Source organism: Rousettus aegyptiacus, unplaced genomic scaffold, assembly GCF_014176215.1.
Source record: "Rousettus aegyptiacus isolate mRouAeg1 unplaced genomic scaffold, mRouAeg1.p scaffold_m13_p_2, whole genome shotgun sequence".
Taxonomy (NCBI): domain Eukaryota; kingdom Metazoa; phylum Chordata; class Mammalia; order Chiroptera; family Pteropodidae; genus Rousettus; species Rousettus aegyptiacus.
The window spans coordinates 44,395,107-44,413,057 of NW_023416295.1; the positions used below are offsets into that span (position 1 = coordinate 44,395,107).

Here is a 17,951-nt window from a genome sequence, read left to right on the forward strand (position 1 = left end):
AGTAATTCAGCCTCGAACTAGTTAGGAGTTATAATGTCTACAACCAGCATAATCTTTTCTTTGTAAACAGGAAGGAGATCCTCTGGAATGTACAAAGAGCCTTCACCGCTCCACCTGTCACACATCACCGGATCACACATGTACACACCAGCTGGGAGTTCTCCTGCTTCAGCTCCCACACAATGCCACCATCATGGCCAGGAAGGGCTTGTCCCTAGAGTAACCCGTGAGCACACAGTCATATTTATTCACACTGTTCAGCTTCAGATCTTTGTACAGCTTGTGGAGTTCATCTGAGTTCAGCACTTGGCCCTTCCCATGTGTGTAGGCTGTGTGGTTTAAAAACTGTACGGAGTTCAAGGCATCGATCTCAAACCCTAAAACCTGTAGTGAAAATGTGGCCACACGGTTACCTATATAGCTGCAGACGATATAGCTCTGGATAGAGAGCACCCAGCACTCCTTGTTTATGACGGCCTGCTCACAGGCCTCTGGCTCTGCTCCAATCTGGCTCGGCGCAGGCGCTTGGGCCAGACACTAGATCACCTCCCTGTGCCCTCAGCAAGGTTGTAAATTACTTAAATTCTTAATATTAATAAAAATCACTTAAAGGGTAGGGTGTTGGTATGTTTTTTATTTAATAATAATAATAAGAGGAAAAGTAATATCAGATCACAGATAACTTAAGTATTAAGAATTGAACTTAAACATTTAGCTGTCATCTTTCAAAAAATAAGTGAAGAAATAGAAAAGGTATAAACCCAGAAAGACACAAAGAATGGGAAAGGAAGCCAAAGCAAACCAGAGATGTCAACCCATTTTTGTAAGATGGAAAGAAGAGTAGCAAGGCAGAGGAAGCTGAAACATAAGAACATGTAGAGGAGAAAAATCAGTACATTTGCATCACAGAAATAAGAAGATCCCAAAATTGGAAGAACCTAGTAACAGAGAAGTGAGGTAAAGGAATAAAAATAGGAGATTGGACGAAAGTCTGTATAAGGATCAAACGACTAGCCTGCCCCCAATCTGGCAAGAGACGGAGGTTCAGCCTCTGGAGAAACACAATCAGGGACAAACTCCTGGCTCCAGACTCCAGCACACAGAGGACACGGGGTGGGGTGGGGGGCTTGTTACACTGAACGGAGACCCAACAGCACCCCTGTCCCTCTCAGCAGTCAAATTAAGTCCTTCCTAAATATCTCTCTGTAGAGAAGCCCTACGAATATTGATGGTTTTACTGGGGGTGGAGGTGGGGTACAGTGGGATATTGGTCAACAAAAATAGCAGCTCACTACAGTGAAATCCACATGTCAAAAAGCATCTCATCTTCCCATCAACTTTGTGAGGCTTCAGTCTTAAACATATATTATTAGCAGAGATCAATATATTTGAGAAATGCCTCAAAAATATACAGCCAAAAAAAAAATTGAAAGGTAACAAAATGCAGAGAGCAGAAGACATCATCAAAGAAAAATTATAATGGCTAATATTTATTGAGCACTTACTATATGCTAGGTGTTTGCATAAGAGCTTTACCACCCTATTAGATATAACAAATATCTTCATTTTAGGATAAAGAAACAGAGATACAAAGAGGTTAAGGAATCTAATGGCATGTGGGATGGGAAGGGATGCAAAGGAAAGGAAGAGGGAAGAAAGAGAAGGGAGGAGGGAAAGGAGAGAAAGGAAGAGAAAAAATAAAGAAGGAAGGAAGGAAAGGAGGGAGGGAGGGAGGAAGGAAGGAAGGGAAGTAAAGCACAAAGAACTGAGGAAATAGATGACACTGAATGACTCAACAGCAACTAAAAGCTAGATAACATAGACCTTCAAAATTCTAAAGAAAAGTCTTGCCAACATAAAATTTCACATGTGGCCTAGGTATCAGTCAATTGTGATGACAAAATAAAAATAGTATCATACAAGCAAAGTCTTTAAAATTTTACCCTTTCTCAGGAGGCAGGCTAATGAAGAATATACTGAACAAAATAAAAATAATAAATCAAGAAAAAAGAATGTGGGATCCAGAAAACAGGAGTTCCAAGAGAAAAAAGCAAAAAGAATTCCCTGGATAATGATGAACAGCAATCATAAGAAAACAGCTCTGAAGCCAGCGAAGAAAGGAACCACTCCGATTAAAGTAAAAGGGAGTTTCAAAGACAGTATTCCCGAAAGAAAAGGGAAAAAAAAGACCTGATATGTTTGACCTGATATATGAGGGAAAGTTTTATGGTTCAGAGAGTTCAGGAGAGAAAACTATCCAAATGAATTAAATAAAGCAATTATTTACCCAAGGGGGAAAATTATATAGAAAGAATATATTCATAGCACAGTGAGCAAATAAGCTGAAATCAATATTTACATTTTAATTTTAGTGTAAGCACTGAATATTAATTTAACCAAAAAAGTTCATGTACTATTGAAAAGATGGGGAAAAAGAGGGGGAGTAGAGCTGTAACAGATTAATTTCATGGTGGAATTCGATAGATATATTTAATCTTGAAAAATGAAATTGCAGTAGAAGCATCTTACCCAGAAATATAGAGGTAAACACCAGAGAAAATAATATAGCTAAAAGGATTAAAAATGGTTGCCTCTGGGTATCAGGATTTTGGATGGGATAAGGGCAGAACAGTGGACTGGTTTTTCTGGTGAAAAGCCTCTCATACATTGCTGATGGAAGGGTGAATCTATCCAACCACTTTTAAACTGTTTTGTAATACCTACTACTGAACATATGCCTATTCTATCAGCCAATAATCCCACTCCCAGAAATATATCAAAAAGAAATGAGGCATATAGCCACTAACATACATGTAAAAAAATGCTCATAGCCGCTTTATCTATAATAATCAAATACTGGGACAAATGCATGTCCATTAACATGAGTAGCAAATTTGACTCTAAAATTCCTAACACCAACCCAAAAGGGATACACAATATGTCACCAATTGCTATTACGAGAAAAAAAAAAGTAAATATAAAAGGACTATACATCTGATTCTAAATTCTTTAGAAAAAAAATTCTGAGAACTTTTAAACCAGAGAAATTCTAGAAACAATCCTAAAAGATGATATCTGACATACTCCAAAATGATTCTAAATTCTATTTCTTCAGTAATTACTTCTGAATCATATCTTCTAGGGACTATGGCTCAGATTTGTTGTAAAAACTGGTTTTGAGAAATAAAAATATTTCATTTATACATAACTAAAAATAAGGCCAGGAGCTTAATGAAACAAGAACAATTTGTTACCAATCAATTCAATTCTCAGTATATTTTAAATCCTAGATTCGAAAGTTGTTATTGTAGGTAACAATACTAAATTATAAAACTAGCAGCTAGAGTGTTAGGAAAAAACCTTTCAAATGTTGTGGCTAACAAAATATGGACAGGAATATGGACAGGGATCCTATTATAGCAATCCTTCTGTAACATGGTGGCAAGGCTTCTGATTCCTTTTGCTGCTTATTTCAGACTCCTTGGTCTTTTAAAACCAGCTTTACTGTTATAATTCCCAGTTATGTGCATGGTACATAACTAGCAAATAATAATAATGAGTTCGATGAACACATAAACAAAAATAAGAAAATTTGATAAATACATTGAATCACAAAATAAGCAGAGTAGAGAAGTCTAAAACTCAATAACTAGCTCTAGTCATATGTGATTTTTTAAATCAAGTAACAGAAACTTCAGATAATAAAAACATAGAAAAAAGGCTGTTTAATCAAAATTCAAAACATAAAATTTATACTCAACCACTAGCTGAGGTATAAATCAACGCGATCTTTTTGAAGGGTACTTGGACAACATCCACCAAAATTCTAAATATACATACCCTTTGACTCAAGAATTGTAGTGCTAGAATTATGTCATATGGACATATTTGCATAAAAACATATAAGATACACATAGGGATATTCACACCTAAGCCCTATTTATAGAAGCAAAATAATTATAATAGCCTAATACTGGTTTGATAAACCATGGTGAATCCATGAATGGATTATTCATAGTCTTCAAAAAAATAGGGTCAATTCCTCAACTGAACTTCTCATACTAAATTCCAAAAAACATTTCTCATCTGGAATCTTTGTAAGGCCTACTGAATGACAAGAAGCAATAGACACCAAATGCAGAATTGCTTTTTGTGAGATTTTTTTTTTTCTAAAGCCTAGAGCAGAACATTAAAATGTAGCTCAATAAGACCTACAAAAGGCTCATTTATTTGTTCCAATGGGTAGCTACCTGTGAACTAATTTGCTAGGAGGATACAAGTTTAAATATCTAGACAAATAAATGGAAAGCACTTATTCATTTCACACTCTCAGTGCACATTTATTGAGCACCTACTATGTACCAAGGACAGTTCCAGGAACTGAGAATAGAGCAGTGAACATAAGTCTCAAGACCTCATGGAGTTTACATTCTAATGGAGACAGAAGATAAGCAAATAAACCTGAAAATATGCATGGAAATACAAAGCAGTATGAGGGTATTGCTATTTAGAAATATGAAGCAGTATGAGGGTATTGCTATTGTATGTAGAGTGGTCAGATAAGGGCTCAACAATAAGAAAACATTTAAGTATAAAACCGAAGAAAGTTAGAGAGCAAGCCATGTAGATCTCTAAGAGAAGATGTAAAGCAGTCTTGTGCTTAAACTGGTGTGTTTGAGGAATAACAACAGGACCTGTGTGACATGGGGGAGAGTAAGAGAGAGGTAAGAGATGAGCTCCAGGAGACAATCAGGAGATCATGCTGGACTTACAGATAATTGAAAGGATTTTGGCTTTTACTTTAAGATGAACAATCACTAGAAGGTGTTGGGCTGAGGATTGCTAGAATCTGAATGACATGTTAAAGGATTACAAACAGTTATACAGAGATTAGACTGTAGAGATTATAAGATTGGAAGCAGAATAACTAGTTAGAAAAATTTTGCAATAATCCAGGCAAGAACTGATAATGGCCTGGACCAGAGAGAGAGTGATGGAGGTGATAAGAATTTGGATTCTGGCTATATTTTTAAGGTAGGTCCAAAAGGATCTGTTGATAACTGGGTGTGGATATAGGAAAAGGAGAGGACTCCAAAGATGACCCAAAATTCTAACATAAACAACCAGAATGACAGAACTGCCATTTACCAAAACAGGAAAAACTGTGGGATGAGCAGGTTTGGGTGGGAGGAGGGGAAACTCAGGAGTCTTTAGATGCTCTTTCTCTACTTATCAATTCTCAGACTTCCAACAGGAAATAAATAGCAGACAACTCTGCTTTCCCTTTAAAGACCTGGAGTTGCTATATGGTACAATTCTATTCTTTGAAAGTAGAGAAGCAAGTTCTATTGAAACACTGAGAAGCCCAATCTTGAAGGCCACCCCCATCTTTTTTGTGGACACAAGTGACAAAAATAGATAAAATCAATATCATCTTTGTCAACATTTTCCTGTAGATATGTAATATTTTAAAGTGGGTAGAGGAGCTACAGATGTTATACAGAATAAAAACACATTCAAGGACAGTTTTTTTATCTTTGGTCATTTCTATCCTCCGCATCTATAGCCCACCAAGTGAAAAGTCAATTTCAGTACCTGGCTAAATAAAAAAGCTAAGAAAGCCATACAATTAGGGTGGTATTATCTTCCAAAAATTTACTGAGAAGTAACACATGAAGGAGTCACTGTCAGCAGGAGTCCTTTAAAATCTCAGCAACTATGGCCCAATGCTCAGATTTAAAATAAGCATGCAGATCTTATAATTTAATATATGTAGGAAAGCAGAATAATATTAATGTGCATATAAAACAAAACATCTCAAATATTATGCATATCTAGTTTTTTCAAGTCTTTATTCAAGGAGAAATATACTAACAATATTCCAGAAAGAAGTCTTAGGAGGAAATTAGTGAAATTAAATTTAAAACCAAAAAGTCTTCCATTTCTTTTACAGAAAACAATGATGGTTTCAGACAGAAGAAAGGTAGAATCTAAAATTTTAAAAGCCATAAAATTCAAATATCTTTTGTTTTAATTGCATTGTTTTTTTAAAAAAGGTAAGTAATAATACTAAGTTCAGAAAATGGTGAAAAGGGCTCAACCCCAGCTGAATGGAAACATAGCCAGCCAACAGGCCTACCCTGGTCACTACATTTGCACAGGGAGGATGCTGCCCCATTGAGATACTATCCTTACCATCATTTAGAGCAACTGACTTTCTGCTGCTGATTCATAAGCTATACTACTCTTACAACTGGGCAAACCATCAGCATACTCTCAATCCTTAATGGTCACTGGTTAAGTGCCCTAGTAGAAGCAAGTTGTTTAAATGGAACACTAGAGTGTCTTTTGAAAAACAGGAATCCTCTGCATCAGTCTTAAGAGTCAGTATAGAACAATAAGGGGTTTAACAGAGCAGAAGCCTCCCAGGGAGACATCTCTCAGTGAAATCTTGGTAATTGTTAGCTTGAGAAAGTTCCTTTGCCTCATAAGTTTTCTCATTTCTAAAATGAAAACAATTTATTAGGCAGGTTAAATGAGGTGCTATATGTAAAATACCTTATATTTATTTATTATAATCAAAATAGCAAAATCATACACTAAGATAAAAAAATCTCTAAATAGATATTAAAAGCATAAGGGAACATAACCCGAAGCACTTTTTTAAAGAATAAAGAGTAAATATACAATTTCTGTTTTCAATATGTATATCATATAACATAAAATCTAACAAGGCAAAAACAAGTGAATAAACATCTTGATATTGATATAGCCTTTTACTTTGTGAACAATTTTTCAAAGTCATACACACGGATGAAATTAATAAAAGACTTCTACCTCCAGAATACAAGCTACATTAGTATACAACAATTGTCTATCTTATCCACTGCTTTATCCTTGGCATACAATAGGTTCTCAATAACCATTTGCCTAATAAGTGAGATACTGATATTCATAATGATAAATACAAACATGCCTAAGTTCACAGAAAACTAGTAAGCTACAACAAAAATTGGCATTGTTGTTTTATGGGTCCAAAAGTCACTGCTGTTAAATACAGAGATATTTTTTAAAGTTAATAAAGTTACTAACATCGATAAGCAAGATATTTTATAAAATAGGAACTCTACTTAAAAAATAGCTATCCAGAAATCTCAGAAGCCATAATAAACACAAAAAGCTTTAAATAGAGCAAATTTGTTACCAAAAACATGAAATGCTATTGAGAGCACATACAAAGGCAGATCACATCAGAGAACAAGGGAGCCTTCCTTAATACTCTCACCTGGAAAACAATCCTGGAAAATATGACTCAGTTTTAGATACATCAACACCTGATAGCTGAAGTAAAAAGTCAAGTTTAGAAAGAAAGCAACAAAAAAGGTAATGGCATAGGAAAAAATACTACAAGTTTTCCCTTGAAGAATAAATATAAGTTGTAGGGTCAAAATTATGTAAAAGTTATAAAATAGGCAAAGGCTCAGAAAGAATAATTCTTATAACCCAAGAACCTAATGCCATACTAGTCACTTGGATGACATTCAATGAACAGTTAATTTGGGAGTAAAGAAAGAAAATGACTTTTTTTCCTTAAGTCCTATAATGAATGTTTTAAAGTTTTGCTATTTGCAGATAAAATTAATATTCCCAACTGAGAAAAATAACACTAAGAAAAAATCCATCAACTTTAAAATTCTTAGGATAAAATATAGTTAGATGGCAGGGACATAAAACATATTTATTTCAATGAACTAATGTTAGTTAATTCAATATTGAATCATTTACCAATGAGTAGTGCTGTCTTCTTTCCTCTTCTTTATTCCAAAAACAAAGTGAGCATTTGACTTACAGATAAAATACACAACAATTCTCTTCAATTGCACTTGAACGAGAAAGCCAACATTGCTTCCCAACAAAAATATAAAAATTCAAAATTTTAATGAATTATCTTTAATAAGTTTTTTAAAGATAAGGTGCTTTGTACTGATTAATACTGTGGCATTTAAGGGATTATAAACATAACTTCTAAATGCATGCAAATCACATTAACAAAATCATCCAAATCCTAGATAGGGAACAATCCATTTTCAGTCCAACCAGGTAAAGCTATCCTTAGACAACAGGCCTCAGGTTTTCTTCTTTAGGACAAAGCTTCTATTCATGTCATAATTAAATTTGAAATATTTTATGTAAGGATTCACTAAGGACTATTCTAAAGCATGCAATGCCATTTTCGGGACACAAAATGAAAATGGTTCTGAATTTTAATTCATATCTTGTTTTACCAGAACACAAAAGAAAATCTATGACGACAACTGAAGAATTATTTTCCACCTTACTGAAGAGGCATATTTTAAAATTAAAAACCGTGAAAAAATCTATCTACAAAATAATTCATTTTTATATCAAACAGCTGCAGACCCTGTAATTGAAATAATGTATCTAAGGTTACAAATGAAAAGTGTTAGGTATCATTCTTGAAGTGACAGATTAAGTACCTAATCCAGTTAAGTAATAGCAGTATTTGTAGTTTAACATAAATTAAGACCTTAATTATATTTGTGACTATTTTAAACAAAATAACAAATTCCTTTGTACCTGTGAATGTAATTTATAGCAAAGCCAGGTTCATTTTCCAAACCAATCTATTTCACACCGCAGAAGAACTGGTATAATGGTATAATGTAATTCTTGTTGTAGAATGTTGAAAGAGTAGATTCACTAAAAGCACAGAAGAGGTTTGAAGATAAATGAAGATGCTATTCATTCAAGGGTAATTTCATCTTAGAACTATATGAAAGATGTTTCACTCACACGGGGTAGTGTAAGGCCTAAATTTAAGTGTATTTTCAGCTCAAATATAATGCTGCTAGATCGATTATGTTGATACTGTATATCTAATAATGAAGAATTCTAGCCTTTTTCTGTTTAAAAAATAGACTGTCATTTTTTTCATCTTACTGCTACATCTTTATTGTTCTGTTTAACAGCAACAAATTTTAAAATCCTGCTTGCTGTTTACCTTTTAAATTAAAAAGAACAGTTAATATTCTAACCTGCAGTCTCTCAGAACTACAGAACAGGAGTGTGAATTTTTGCTAAGTTAAATAGATATTTACAGAGCAAGTCATTACCCTATATAATCATTTTACATTATTTTATTAATTATTAAAAATGACAACTCTAAAACCACCTAATTCTATTTGAATATACTTCATTTTCACAAACTCAATAAAATGAATTATTTTGTATAACCATACCATTTATATATTGAGAGATTGATATTAATGAGGATTTTTTTTAAATCTGCTAAATTCTGTTTGCAATTTAAGTTCACAGTTACCTTTTCTAAAGATCATATATTCTATATTTAAATCATTCTAGGTATCATGACCATAAATCACAAAAATGGTTTAACACTTCTGGTATATAAAAGGTAATGAAGATAAGACATTCAATCTGAAGAATTTAAATCCAGTGATATCAAGAAAATATCTCCAGCCTCCATTTTGTTCATTTTAGAATACTGAAAAGGATTTTACGAGTTCCCATAGTTACTATATTTTCACTAAATTCTCTCTACCCCTTAGCTTTCCTTTTCTTCTCCTAATCCTGAAAATGCATCCAGAAGCCTCATTTGACAGAGGATGATCAAAGTGGGAGGAATGAACAAACTTTAAAAAACTAAAATTTTACATTTTATGTAACTCTTATGTAACTAAGAAAAGGTATATCAATTTTTTAAGTGTTTTCCATAAAATAATATTCTATTTCATTCTCTATTAAAATTATCAGTATCATCCTACTTAAATTTAGATCAGGTTTAAACTGAGACAAAACTGCACACAACCACAACTTGTTTAAAGCAAAAATGTATAGTCAACCAAACTGAAAATTCAAAATCATTACCTCCAAAATTCTACAGGTAAAGTGTCCACTGTGGCCATCTGAATGACATGACAGGCTTACAGCAACGACACAGCATTTTGATATCACAGCTATTTCTCCAATGCAATAACTGACTTGCAATCCTAAAGGAGAGATACTCCTCCCTCTGCTCTTCTCCAATCATTACATTAGGATATTACCATTTAACCATTAATTAATATGTCCATCTAAAAAGTATCATTTGCTAAAAGAAAAAAAGCAAGGGTCAGCTAGTTATTTACAAGCAAATCTGACATGTAAGTGATTCTTGGCCCAGCATTAATGGGTCCTATAAAAATGCTGACCTTTCTTTTAATGATACAACATATTCAAGAAAATATCTAATAATGACAAGAAAATAGTTTTTTTTCTGTTGTCTTCCCTTTCATTTTTAGAGATAAAATATTTATTCACAAAGAGTAGGGGGAAAGGAGAATATTAAATGGAATGGGAATATTTCCTTTAATCTGAGCTTAATTATTATTCTTGAAGTAAGTAAAAACCGAGTAAGTAAACAGCAAGAGTACTCTTTCATGCAACATTCTAATAGTGATGATCAGCTTGAGACTCTCTAAAAATAAATTCAAACTTTTACAATATTTAAATTAACCCAAACAAACAAAACAAAAGATTTCTTTTTAAATTAACTTCATATATATTAAACAAAACCCTTTCCAAAACTGACTAGAAAGTGACATTTTATTATATAAAGACATTAACAAAATATGCATATAAATCTTCGAAGTCAAAATAGGCACTAATTCAGCATTTAACATGTTATGTTTATATTTCTTTCAACTTTTTTCAAAAGAATTTCCCATTTATTACCAAAGCTGAGCTTCACAATAACTCATACTATAAGTCATACCGCCTTTATCACATTTCAAAGGTCCCCAAACTAAGACATGTTTATCTTTCACATCTTAATGTAATCTATAAATTTTAGGGTGGAATTTGCTAGGAAATGTCAGAAATGATTTTTGAATTAAATATCCACTTATTTTTGGATAAAAATTCAAAGATCTACATCACTGGATTAAACTGATAAGCAGCAAAGTGTTAAGAGTGTGAATTCTAGACTCAGACTCCCTAGGTCTGCATTCCAGCTCTGTCAAGTACTAGTTATGTAACTTTGGGCCAACTGCTTAACCTTTCTATGTTAACTTCCAAATCTGTAAAATGAGAATACTACTACCTACCTCATAGGGTTGCTGTGTGTGAGCATTACCTATGATACCTAAAATACACATAACAAGACCTCCCACATGGAGTAAATACTACGTAAATTTTAGCTACGTTATTATTGTTGTTCTTATTAACATTATCTGCAGAATGGGAATTATAATAGCACCTACTTCATACAGTTGTTGTAAGGATTAAATGAGTTAATGAGAATTAAGTGCTCAGCACAGCGATGAACACATGGTAGGCACTCAGCCAGTGCTGTTTTGTCTACCTCCATAATTTGTGGGCTCTATGACCTTGAGTACAGTTTTTCTAAGCTTCAGTTTCCACATCTTTAAAATGAGATTAATAATAGTATCCTACAGTAGTGTTATAATAAGGATTGAATGAGATATTTTACATAATGGCTCTCAGTAGGTGCCTTTTATAAAAAAAAGCATTCAATAAATATTCAATTTAGAACAAATTATTCAATATTATTAAAATAATATTTTGTTTGAATTAAAGCATTCAATATTAACATTTTGGGGATATGGAATGAAAGAATGATTACAAAACTTATTAATGCTCAAATTCAAATATGTCCAAAAAATTCTTACACCGAACATTTATTTTAACTACTTTGGTGTTTTTAGGCATTATAAAGCCTGCAAGCTCCCATTCCTCCTGCTGATATTATGTATACTCTGTCAAAGAATCAGGAGAGAAGAAAGTAATAACCAACATTTACTGCATATTTATATTATGCCAGGTACTGTTCTAAGTGCTTTATATATATTAATACATTCAATCCTCGTGATATCCAATTGTATAGGTTCTATTATATCTCCACCTACTGTATCTTACAGATGAGGAAATAGGAGACAAAGAGTACTGTTTAAGGTACGCTGTATTTGGAACAGAGACCAACTGCCCATTTCATTTGTGCAATCTGCTATAAAAGACAACATATGAAGACAATCAAATAAAACATTTTTTGCAGAAAACCTGGAAAGTTCATGTGTTTGCTCATACTGTATTTCTAGACATGCTGTCAATTCAACAGCCACCAACTACACGTAGCTATTAAGTACTTCAAATGTGACTAGCACAAATTAAGATGTGCTATAACTATAAAATACACATCAGATTTTGAAGTTAATATAAAAATGTAAAGTATCTCATTTATACATTTTGTATTGATAACATATTAAAGTGATAACACTTGAACACACTGCATTAAATAAAATATATTATTAAAACCAATTTCACCTGTTTCTTTTTACTTTTTTTAATGGGCTACTAAAAAATTTTAAACTACATATGTGCCCCACATTATATAAATTATATATCTATTGAACAGTTGGTTTAGGTTTGGGGGGTGAGAGAGCAGTAACAGAATTACTATCAAAGTTCTCTTCCCAATCAATATGAGCTTAAGTCCTTCAAAGTATAAGTATTATGGACTGAAAGACTTCTCAATCAATCTCTCTCTCCTTCTCCCTGTCTAGTGCTATAGAGAGCTATAAGTGTGTGTGTGTGTGTGTATACATACATACATACATACATATATATATATATATATATATATATATATATATATATATGCTGCTACTGACATACTGCTCATGAAAACTGGAGGAACACACTACACTAATACCTCATTATATTCAAAACACAAGATTATTTTATGACCAGGCAAATACTTGAGTAACGTAATACCAATACTTTGTGGACATGGAAAGGAAACCAAATCTAAGAGGAAATAAGAGCCATGAGATAAAAAAATAAAAATAAAAATAAAAAAATTATTTTCTTTTAAACTGAAATCATAAAGGTTCCTTTAATCAAAAAAGATCTAACCACTTAGCTCCAGAGGTATAATAAATGCCAAGTCTATGTGGTAAGTAAAATTTATATTTACTGATGGCTTAACTGGCAGACTATTAAAATACCTGTTTGATATCTAGTATCATCTAGAAAATATCTAGTTTATGGATACCTGTTATATTATTTTGATCAATTTTATACATTTAACTGATTTTTCTAAATGGATACTAGTCTACTATAGAGATGAAAATTATTCCATAAAGTTTACATCAGATATCTGGAAAAGTCACATTTATAGTCATGGCTACTATCAGCTGTCAAGTCAAAGAATATTGAAGAAAACCAAGAATTTTTAATATATGCTGGTTAATTTATCATCTAAGTGACATATGTAGGATAACAAAAAAACTGAAAATGGTTAAGCAAAATTCTGCGTTTTAAAAGGTTCTTTTTTTCTGGTTTTATTTTTAATTGCAACTATGATTTAAGAAGCCATGGTGAGAAAGCAAATTAATAGGAATCATAAAAACAGAGTTGCTAAATAAAGATTTCTTTTACTTCCATTCTGTAGTTTATTTAAAACATTAATTTTTAGAGTAACATACCGATATCTTGGTTTATACTGAAAACTAGTTAAATCATCTATTCCAGGGTTTCTCAACATTGGCACTATCTACATTTAGGCCTGGATAATTACTTACTGTGGAGGGACTGTCCTGTACATTGTAAGATGTTTAACACCAACTGATGTCAACAGCACCCTCCCCAACAGCTAGGATAACCAAAAATGTCCAAACCCTGTCAAATGTCCACTGTGGAACAGAAATCTTAGTTAAGAACCACTATGCAAAGTACCTTCCTACTTGGTGAAAATAACTTCAGTATTTCCTAAATTGCTATTCTTTAGTTTTAGGGGCTCTTCATAGGGGATTACCAGATAGCTACAGCAGGGAGATCAGTAAACTTCCTGAAACCAGAATAGCCTGGGTATGTTTTGATTTGTGCAGGTCCACTAGAATGTGTTTCATCAGATCCTCAAAGAGCTATCCCAAAAATGGCAATTAAAAAAGGGTTTAGAATTGATGCTTCAACTAAAATATTCACTGTGCCCTGAAACCATCTCTTCAAAGATATAAAGATTGAAAAAGCTCTTTTATATAAAGCCAATAATTTACTGATGCTATCAGTTATCAGACAAGATTGCTTTTATCACACTTATAAACCCTTCATTCAATACTTAGTACATTCTATATACTGGGCACTATGTTATTAGTATTTGAAAGCTAAATTTAAATTCTATCTCCTCCACCAAAAACAAATAAGTAAATATTTTTTAATTAAAGAATATTTTAAAATAAAAGTATAAAATTCATATTTATTACCTATAACCAACTGAGAATTCTTCCTTCTCAAAAGTTAACACAACTACTGCCTAAAGATAAAGGAAAATAAATAAACAATATTTTATTCTTGGTAAAAATATAAATTTTCTAAAAGAAAGGAACTTAAGGATATTTATAGTCATATGAATAAATTATTGTCCAACATACATCTTTCCATATCTCCTTTCCCTGACTTAAACAAAACACAAATGTACTGAATGACATACTGTGTATCAGACACAGTTATTAACCCCAGAGGATATAAAGTTGAATAAAAAAATATATGATGAGATGACGAAGTGCCTAGCATCATGCCTAGAACACAGCAAAAGCTCACAGTTCCTTTTTCCTCCCTTCCTTTCTATCCTCAAGATGCTCATAGACTCATGTCCAATAAATGTCACATGTCTTAGATTTCTCTTTTATCTTTTAGGTGCTGGACAATAAAATCCTCTTTGTGATTCAAACTATGTAAGGTAACTAAATAAAAAGCAACTAAGTATGTAAAATGTTTAAATAATTATAATTCTATAATCTACATAAACATTTCTTTTTTTTTTAAGGCAAAAAAAATCCCCAAGTATTCAATCTTCCTATAGAGCAGTTTAAAGTTTAGAGGATGACTAATCTTTTTTGGATTACACAACTGTGATATACAACTTAAAGAGCTATTGCATTCAATAAGTGGTTAGGGGATAATAGACACTAATGTAATCAATAAGTATATAAAAAATGACTAGAGAAGAATATGTGTGCTTCAAGATTACCAAATGGATTAATGCTAGAATGAGTACAATGAAAAAATGATGTTTAAAAATGTGTGGTGAATAAATCTTTACAAATAAGTTAGAAAATAATTGTGTCCATAAATGAACATATCACCCCCAAAAAATCAATACTATCATATCCAGTCAAAAGGAAAACTACCAAGAAACGGAATGTACCAAGTACATACATGGTTTTTATAAAAAGAATGACTATTTTAATGTTTTTTATATGCTGACAATAATTGACTAATATTACATAATAAAATTACCTTCACAGGAGAGATGTTATATTAATAACTGTAAATCACACAGAAAAGTTCTAAGCATACCGTATCAGGCTGTGGGGAGAATTGCAACTCAAAGTGAAAAAATATTACATTATTTAAATATTTACCTGCACAGCAAGAGAAGCCGCATTGTCAGAAAGCAAAATTTGCTCCCCTGTGGAAATACAAAAGTGTGACTGCTAAACAATTAAAATATACTTATATTTTTGTTTTTAAAAAGATATAGCCTTTCACTAACATAATTATGAAGGTCTATATCGATGCTATTGTATAATTACAATTTTGATTATAGTAAATCATGTGTAAATAATGATAAAATAAGACTATCTCCTCTAAAACTGATCATTTATCACATTTTATCAGAAATATATAATTAAAATCACTCATTTATTTAAAAACAAATTCATTTTTCAAGTTTTCAAAATATATTCCTCTTCTTTTCATCACAAGTAAGTACTATTTTATATTTACTCAAACCTCTCTAGTTAAAAGTAAAACCATTCAAAATCATACAAAACCAGCTTGCAGTTAATATCGCACAGTGTGTCTAGGTCTGTCACACAAAAGAAAGATGACAAGTTCGCTGCAATAAAAATTCCATGCTTAGAAGACTCGAGCTGCTGCCTATTAGTCTTCATTACTTTGCAGTCTTCTGACAACTGTAGCAGGCTGCTGAGCCCCAAATGGGGTCCATAATGTGATCTGATGATATATGAAGAGCTGCTAAAGGGAGCCTGGACCATCCTAGCCTATACATTTTAACAGTTCCTTTTTTCTGAGAGCCCACTTTACCATAGGACTTCAAAAATCTGCTGTGTCAGCTATTGGTGCAGTAAATCTGCCAACTGCTCCTGCAACCACATCATTTTACACTGCCTACAGCAGCCAGTATAATGAGTCAATAATAAACTAAGGACCTTATAGGCCATGAATAGTTGGTTTACACTGGCAGACACAAGTTTAGGCAAAATCTCTTAGACAAATTACACAAGGGAATCCCTTCTTTCTGTTTTATATTCTCTTTACAGTAAATTACATTATTGAGGAAATTTTTTTTTTTTTTGGTAATAAATATACTTTGACGCAAAGACATTTTTAATTGTCAACAAGTACCTACCTTTTAGTTGCTGATATAATGTAGCATTTTCAGGCCAAGGTTCTGCAGCTATGGAAACAAAGCAGTGATAATTAGGTACATAGGGAAAAAACATGAATAACCAACCAAATTAATAAGCACATGCATTGGCCTAGAACATTTAAAGTGAATTGCCAAGGTTACCTTAACTAAGCAAATTAAGAGTAATTACTTAATTAATTTGCTTTTCTTTATACATTAGAATGAAAAGAAAAATGTAGTAGTAGTATTATAAATTATAAACGCTGTTTTTGGTTTGGTTTGGCTTGGTTTGGGGTACACAAAATTAAACTCATACTTAGGGATAATGCTATGAAATTATCAAGCAGAAAAGAGACCATATACAATTTTATATGCTGTTACCTACAATATTATTGCCAAGGTTACCTTAACTACAGCAACTAATCACACTACCTTAGATTCTATGGTAACTTCTATAAGTAAGTTATATAATGTTTTAAATGCATGCCTGGTTTACTGTTTGGTGGTAATTTGTTTTCAGTTTGTTTGCTTTTTATAAGGAGGAGGTGGGAGATATCTTGCCCAATCAAAAGTGAGAATTTAAAAAACAAAAAAACAGCCTATATGCTACTATTCTTTTAGCCTTTTCAAACACAAACATATCTAAAATGTTACACATAAAAAGATACTGAATTTTGATTCACTATTAAAAATGGTAAAATAGTATTTATAATCTTACTGTAAACTTTTAAAAAATAAATTTTCAAAGAGACAACACTGCATGAAAGAATCAAATATGTCTGTATCAGGCTGTGTGCATCTTGCCTTACAAGCTGGTAGTATTTAAACATTCGAAGGAATCTTGTTGTGATGTAGAGCATTCCTCTGCCTTGACCCCACCACCACCACCCCACAGAAACAAAGAGGAGTAGCATGATGAAGCAGTAAGTACCTAAAATGTCAAATAAAGCTGATAAAGCTAATTTTAGGCCTGAATCAGGCTTGTTTGACCTTGCCTCTTAACCTTTCATCTAGAGAAGATTCTAGCCAGCTACAAAGAGAATATCAGCAACCTACCAGTGCTTGGAAAAAGTACTAGATTTAAATTCTGTCTAATCGACTGCACTTAACAAGCAATGCCTCCATTTATAGAATAAATAGGATATCGTTTGTTGAATCTTCTTTGTAAAAGCCATAAGACATCAAAATCACAAATTCTAACACAATAATTACATTCGCTCTCAACAAGAAAACAAATATATGAAATTTGATAATTGGTATATTTCTTGTGTTTAAACTAATCCAGTTTCTGTGACATAGCAAACAAATTATTTTTAATATATAATTCTAGTTGATTTTTTAAAAGAAATTTATATATGCAAAGCATTTTTTTCTCATGATTGATTATTTACAATAAACTAAAACAGTACCGAAGCAGAGAAAGAAAAACACAGTAGTATTGTTACAAATTATAAATGCTGTTTTTGGTTTGGTTTGG

General features: G+C 32.4%; 1 protein-coding gene across 2 annotated transcripts in view; it reads right to left on the reverse strand.

The window, feature by feature from the left end:
* The window catches only part of MTX2 (metaxin 2), a 56,023-nt gene that overhangs the window by 18,597 nt on the left and 19,475 nt on the right, over positions 1-17,951 (reverse strand). Inside the window, exons 1-3 of one of the 2 annotated variants that reach the window (XM_016134514.2) lie at positions 16,475-16,522; positions 15,465-15,511; positions 8,599-8,721 (exon numbers count right to left, since the gene is read on the reverse strand). Coding sequence is in view for 1 of the 2 variants with exons in the window: in XM_016134485.2 (XP_015989971.1) it covers positions 15,465-15,511; positions 16,475-16,522 (95 nt within the window). In the remaining variant the exon portion in view is untranslated. Of the gene's footprint in view, positions 1-8,598; positions 8,722-15,464; positions 15,512-16,474; positions 16,523-17,951 lie in introns of those variants that run through there. The other variant, XM_016134485.2, reaches the window with a different exon arrangement.